General features: G+C 36.0%; 1 protein-coding gene across 1 annotated transcript in view; it reads right to left on the reverse strand.

The window, feature by feature from the left end:
- Positions 1–6,362: 6,362 nt before the first annotated feature.
- Positions 6,363–7,083, reverse strand: part of LOC100952160 (probable ATP-dependent RNA helicase DDX5) — a 2,114-nt gene continuing 1,393 nt past the window's right edge. Inside the window, exon 2 of the mRNA XM_003802683.2 lies at positions 6,363–7,080. Coding sequence (XP_003802731.2) covers positions 6,677–7,080 — 404 coding nt within the window. The 3' untranslated portion in view covers positions 6,363–6,676. The remainder of the gene's footprint in view (positions 7,081–7,083) is intronic.

The raw sequence follows: 7,083 nt of genomic DNA on the forward strand, positions 1-7,083 counted from the left end.
CCATTACAGTGTTAAAGAGCAATGGAGACAATGGGCAACCTTGCCTGGTTCCTGATCTAAGTGGAAATTATTTCAACTTAACTCCATTCAATACAATATTGGCTGTGGGTTTGCTGTAGATGGCTTCTATCAGTTTAAGAAATGTCCCTTCTATACCAATTTTCTTAAGTGTTCTGATCATGAGGGGATGCTGGATATTATAAAACACTTTTTCTGCATCAATTGAAAGAATCATATGATCTTTGTTTTTTAATTTGTTTATGTGATGAATTATATTTACAGATTTATATATGTTGAACCATCCTTGAGATCCTGGGATAAAACCCACTTGGTCGTGGTGTATAATTTGTTTGATGTGTTGCTGGATTCTGTTTGTTAGGATTTTGTTGAATATTTTTGCTTCACTATTCATTAGTGATATTGGCCTATAATTTTCTTTTCTTGTTGGGTCTTTTCCTGGTTTGGGGATTAAGATGATGTTCGCTTCATAGAATATGTTGGGTTTTATTCCATCTTTTTCAATATTTTGGAAAAAGTTGAGTAATATCGTTACTAGTTCCTCTTTAAAGGTTTGGTAGAATTCTGACGTGAAGCCATCTGATCCTAGGCTTTTCTTTTTAGGGAGATTTTGTATAGAGATGCTATTGCAGAACTTGATATGGGCCTGTTCAACATTTCCACTTTACTGTGGCTAAGTCTTGGGAGATGACATGCTTCCAAGTATTGGTCCATTTCCTTCAGATTGTCATATTTCTGGGAAAAAGTTTCTTGTAATATTCATTAAGGATTTTTTTAATTTCTAAAGGGTCTATTGTTATTTGATCTTTACCGTTTCTGATTGATGAGATTAGAGATTTTTTTTTTTCTTGGTTAGGTTGGCCAGGTTTATCAATTTTGTTGACTTTTTCAAAAAGCCAACTTTTTGATTTGTTGATCTGTTCTATAATAATCCTTTTCTTTACAATCTCATTTAATTCTGCTCTAATTTTGGTTATTTCTTTTCTTCTTCTGGATTTGGGATTGGAATGTTCTTCCTTTTCCAGCTGCTTGAGATGTCCCATTAAGTTGTTAACTTCCTCTCTTTCTATTCTCTTGAGGAAGGTTTGCAATGCTATAAATTTCTGTCTTAGGACTGCCTTTGCAGTATCCCAGAGGTTCGTGTAACTTGTGTCTTCATTGTCGTTTTGTTCTAAAAATTTGGTAATTTTCTTCTTGATCTCGTCTGTGACCCATCTATCATTCAGCATAAGGTTATTTAGCTTCCATGTTTTTGTATGAGTCTGCAGATTCCTGTTATTGAGTTCCACTTTTATTCTATGATCGTCCGAGAAGATGCATGGAATAATTTATATTCTTTTGAATTTGCTGAGGTTAGACTTGTGACCTAAGATGTGATCAATTTTGGAGTATGTTCCATGGACTGATGAGAAAAATGTGTATTCAGTTTTGTTAGGATGAAATGTTTTGTAGATGTCTGTTAAATCCAAAAGTTGAATAGTTAAATTTAAATCTAAAGTTTCTTGGATAAGCTTTTTATTGGATGATCTATCTAATATTGCTAAAGGAGTGTTAAAATCTTCAACTATGATGGAGCTGGGAGAGATCAAATTGGTCATACTTGTTAGAGTGTCTCTTGAAGTACATTCTGGTTGGATGCATAAATATTGATAATTGAGATCTCATCATATTGAGTATTACCCTTAACAAATATAAAGTGACAATTCTTGTCTTTGCTTACTTTTATTGGCTTAAAGCCTATTGTATTTGCGAATAAAATTGCAACACCTGCTTTTTTCTGCTTTCCATTAGCCTGGAATATAGATGACCATCCCTTCACCCTCAGTCCATATTTGCCTTTTAAGGCAAGATGAGATTCTTGTATACAACAGATGTGTGGTCTGAGTTTCTGTATGCAATCAGCCAATCTGTGCCTCTTTAGGGGACAATTTAAGCCATTCACATTGATTGAAATTACTGATAAGCCTCGTAAAATTTTGGGCATTGAATTCCTTGAAAGTCCAGTAGACATTTTTAATCCTTTCGCCACTGTGGAAGTTGGAGTTTGATCAATAGTTTCTGAGTGAGTTTATTTTTGTGGTGGAGGATTGTACTGGTCATTATGGAGAATAAGTCTGAGAATATTCTGGAGAGCTGGTTTAGTTATGGCAAATTTCTTCAACACATGGATGTCATTAAAGTATTTAATTTCTCCATCATAAATGAAACTCAGTTTAGCTGGATACAGGATCCTGGGCTGAAAGTTATTTTGTTTTAAGAGATTAAATGTTGATGACCACCCTCTTCTTGCCTGATAGGTTTTGGCAGAGAGGTCTGCAGTTGCTCTAATATTCTTCCCCTTGTAGGTTATGGTTTTCTTACGGCTAGCTGGTTTTAGTATTTTCTCTTTCATGTTAACTTTAGTGAAGTTAATTATGATGTGTCTGGGAGATCCTGTATCCAGATAAAGGATCCTATATCAGAATGTTTATTGCAGCCCAATTCATAATTGCTAGGTCATGGAAGAAGCCCAAGTGCCCATCGATCCACAAATGGACCAATAAACTGTGGTATATGTACACCATGGAATATTATGCAGTCCTAAAGAAAGATGGAGACTTTACCTCCTTCATGTTTATATGGATGGAATTAGAAAATGTTCTTCTTAGCAAAGTATCTCAAGAATGGAAGAAAAAGTATCCAATGTACACAGCCCTATATTGAAACTAATTCATAGCTTTCATAGGAATGTCATAACCTAATTATAGCCTTAGCATATGGGAAGGGTTGGGAGAAGTGAGGTGAGGGAGGTGGAAGGGGGGAGGGAGGGTGATTGGTGGGGTCACCTCTATGGTTTATCTTACAAGGGTACAAGTGAATCTTTCTAAAAGCAGAGTATGAATGTCTTAACTCAATAACTAAGAAAATGACACGAAGGTTATGTTAACCAGTTTGATGAGAGTATTTCAAAATGTATATGAAAACAGCACACTGTACCCCATGATTACATTAATGTACACAGTTATGTTATAAGAAATAAAAAAAATTTGTGTCAATTATATCACATTCTTTTTGGATTAATAGAACATAAATATTTCATTTTTTTCCTCCACATGTTTTCCATATCCCAATATTTCCTCAGCAGTCATACTCTCCTATTTTTACTTGCTCACTGGCAAGATAAATGCCATATAGTCATCAACCATTTTAGGTTTTCCATTGTTCTCCATATCCAAGTATGATATAATAAGTTGCCCTCTAACAGGATAGACTCTTATTATGAAAGAATGTTAGTGGTAAGAATCTGAGAGTTCTTTTATATTGATATGTTCATTTTCAACAACTAGGTAAAAGAATTAAGTTCCTTGAGAACCGAGATTGTGCATTATTCTAACTCTGGCACACTACTTAGCTCAGAAGCAGTCATTAAATGTAATGAATAAATTAATGAACAATGAATCAGGGATAAGATTATTTACTCACCTGCCAAGATCCCCAAAGTGGGTATCCTGAAAACAGTACAACAGGAAAATACACTTTTCCAAATACCAGAGTTTGAGAGGCAAGCAAATGCACCCAGAGTATTCCTATGTCGACAGTCATCAAGCCAGTCATTATTTGTATGTACTAGAAGCAAAGAACACCATCATTACTTTCAATCTAACCTTTGAAAGGGATACAAGATATACATTCAAAGAAAAAAGCAAGATGGAGAAGTGTCACAGCCCAACAGTGCTACTGCTTGTCAGGGCCTGGGACTGGTCAGATCTCCAGCCTGGCTTAACTAGGTTCTGGAGTGGACCACTAAGCTACCTTGCTGAAGAATAATTTCTCTTAGGTGACTGAGGGCTATCTACAAGGTGGGGGGAGAGAGAGAGAGAGAAAGAGAGAGAGAGAGAGAGAGAGAGAGAGACTTAGAGTAAAGCAGTCTTAGACTAGATAGATCTTAGTCTTTATAGATCTTAGTCTTTAGTAGAGCTTGGTAATCTTCAGCAGAGACACACTGTGCTGGCATTCTGCAGGCAGGAGAGGAAACAGAGTCAGAGTAAGCAGGTCCGTGATAGAATGAGCATGCTCCTGACTGCCTTCTCCTCCAGCCTAATATAAGGCTGATCTCATTCCTCCTAGCCATTGGCTATATGGGTTGCTACAGGGAAGGAAGGTTATGACCTAACCTTCCTGAAAGTAGAATTTCAGGTTTATGGTTATTTAACTCAGATTAGGAAAATTTGTTATAATTTTAGAACAGTTTATAGCTACTATGACTATGTATATATCCAGTAAAATTACACTAGGAGCCTGTTTATCTGAGGTCATACGATCTGAACCTAGGATCCCAAAAGAATTGATCTTCATCAAGACTTATTAGTACTTGTGTGGTGAACAATCCTTGATCTGAATGGTCAACAATTTTTGACCTAGGTCTACAATCATATCCTGAATATTATAATAGCTCTTATATTCTATAGGTAACTGGATTTGGTATTTCTGACCTTACCTACCCTTCTCTTATCCTACCAAACATAGGGTTTGACTTTGAGTTCTTCTGTTCTGCACACTCTATACCATCTGTAACTGTGATTTGTATCAGTCTTGGATACTTCCTAAATAAAAATAAAAAAGAAAGATAGCAAACCTTTGGAATCTTTAGTTTTCTGTAACTCTTTAAGGGGCCATTACATGGTGTGAGGGTATCAGATATTTCTGTCCAGTGAAGTCATAGGCTAGCTATGATAGTATCTGGGCCATAGGAGGAGGACAATTCTAAGATGCTATGTAGAGCCTTCTAACATTTCACTGTAGTGCCTGTCAGTTGGTTGTCAAATAGATATTTTTCAGGTGTTCCTTTTTCTGCCACAGCTGAATGAGCCAATGTCCTGGCTTCTCCCATTCACATCCACCACATAAACACACAAGTTAAGTTTGAAAAATTGAAGGACATGTATTGGAGTTCAGAACATAGCATCTCTTACCTTACTGCAACTATATTTCTTCTACAATGCCTGGGGACTCTTATAACCTTTTTCTTGTAGATTGTCTTAACACACAGGACAACTTTGACTTGAAGTTTCTAATGGGCTTCTTTCTGGTATGTGATTATGGGGAATGCCAAGAGTTGGTAGAAATACTTCTCTCACAGATTACTCAGACCCTGAGGCAACATAGATCTATGTATGTAGTGGTACTTATAACAGGCTGTGGCAGAGGGAGGAGGCAAGGGGAAGTTTGGGTGGATAGGATTTTTCTCACTACTGCTATACTATGCAGTTTCATCTTCTTGCTTGGCACAATGGCATCTCTGAAGTCTGAGTTTAGTAAAGGATGCAAGATTAAAAAAAACTTTATTTTTAAGTCATTATGGATTCACAGAAATTTTCAAAAATAGTAGCAACATGTCCTTGAACCCTGAATCTAGATTCTCCTAATGGTTACATCTTATCATAATACAATAGCACAATGAGGGAATTGATTTGGATATAATGTGTGTACATAGTTCTATGGCATTTTATCACGTTTATATTTTCATAACTACCAACATAAGATACAGAATCATTCCATCACCACAAAGATTTCCATCATGCTATATCTTTATGATAATTCTCCCTCCCCCAATCTTTAACTTCTGGTATTCAATTCTGGTATTCTGGTAGTCAATAATTTGTTTTCCATATCTAAACTTTTTTTTTTTCATTTTGAAAGTGTTTTATAAATAGAATAATTCAGCATGTACCTTTTGGGATTGGCTTTCTCCATTCAGCAGAATATCCTTAAAATTCATCAAGTTGTTGTGTGTATTAATATAGTTTGTTCCTTTTTTATTTCTGAGTAGTATCCCATGATATAAATGACTATAGTTTGTTTAACAGCTCACCTATTTAGGAGCATTTTGGTGGTTTCCAGTTTGGGTGCCATGACAAAGATGCTGTGAATAGTCATGTATAAGTGTTGTAGACATCAGTTTTCAGTTCTCTAGGAAAAATGCCCTGGTATGCACTTGCTGAGTTTAATGGTAAGTGTATGTTTAGTATGTAAAGAATCTGTCAAACTATTTTCCAAACTGGCTATATCATTTTTATGTTCTAAATAGCAGTGTAAGAGAGATTCATTTTCTCTACATTGTCTCCAGCATTTGGCATTGTTAGAATTTCTCATTTTAGTTGTTCCATTATTTTTTCTGGATTAGGTTACATTGTTTGCATTTGTAAGGTAAAGTCCAAGTTGCAGTTGAGTCTTTTACTCAGGAAGTGTGGCATGTACCCCTACATTGTACCCATTAGGTGGAAACTTACTAAACTACCCCTCCCCCAGCTTCTTGAATTTAATATTTTTTCTCTCATTTGGGCCTGTAGTTATTGATCTACTAGTTTTTTTTTTTTCAGTCTTCAAATATTTTTTATTGGAAGGCCATGCATTGCCTTCATTTATTGTATTTCAAATCACTGTACATTTACTTTTGTGAAAACACTGCCTGCATTTTCTAGTACAAAAAAAAACCTAAAAATTGTTTCAGGAATGTAGAGAAATATCCAACTTAAATAGCGAAAAAGTGCACCATAATTACTGCTGCACTGCAGTCATTTCTGCATTTTCCATGTTTCTTAAATAACTATCTTGTCTGATAACACACAATATAAAGAGCAATTATGAAAAACAGACATTTACATATACTTCTAAAGTCTTATTGAGAATATCCTGTTGGCATTGGATAACCAATCATAGGTGCAGCTGCAGTAGCAGGATATGCATATGCCTGTTGGTTCATACCATTGTGCATATTGGGAACATTACTTCCATACTGCTGAGTGCTATCATAACCATTCTGGTAAGTCCCTGTTGGATTACCAGTCCTAAAACTGGTCTGTATACCAGCAGACACAAAATTACTCCCAAAGCTCCCATTGGTGTAATTTGCAGTACTGTAAACACCATTCTGAGTTTTTGCCCCAAAATCTCTCTTAAGCAGGCTAGAATAACCTCTGTCATAATTCTCCCTGTCTCTAAAGGTATTAAATCCACCCCTTTTGCCCGCTGAGTATCTGTCCCGACGGTCATCCTTCATGCCTCCTCTACCCCTGGAACGACCTG

The sequence above is a fragment of the Otolemur garnettii genome, unplaced genomic scaffold (genome assembly GCF_000181295.1).
Source record: "Otolemur garnettii isolate 467f Iridium unplaced genomic scaffold, OtoGar3 scaffold00254, whole genome shotgun sequence".
In the NCBI taxonomy this organism is placed as follows: Eukaryota; Metazoa; Chordata; class Mammalia; order Primates; family Galagidae; genus Otolemur; species Otolemur garnettii.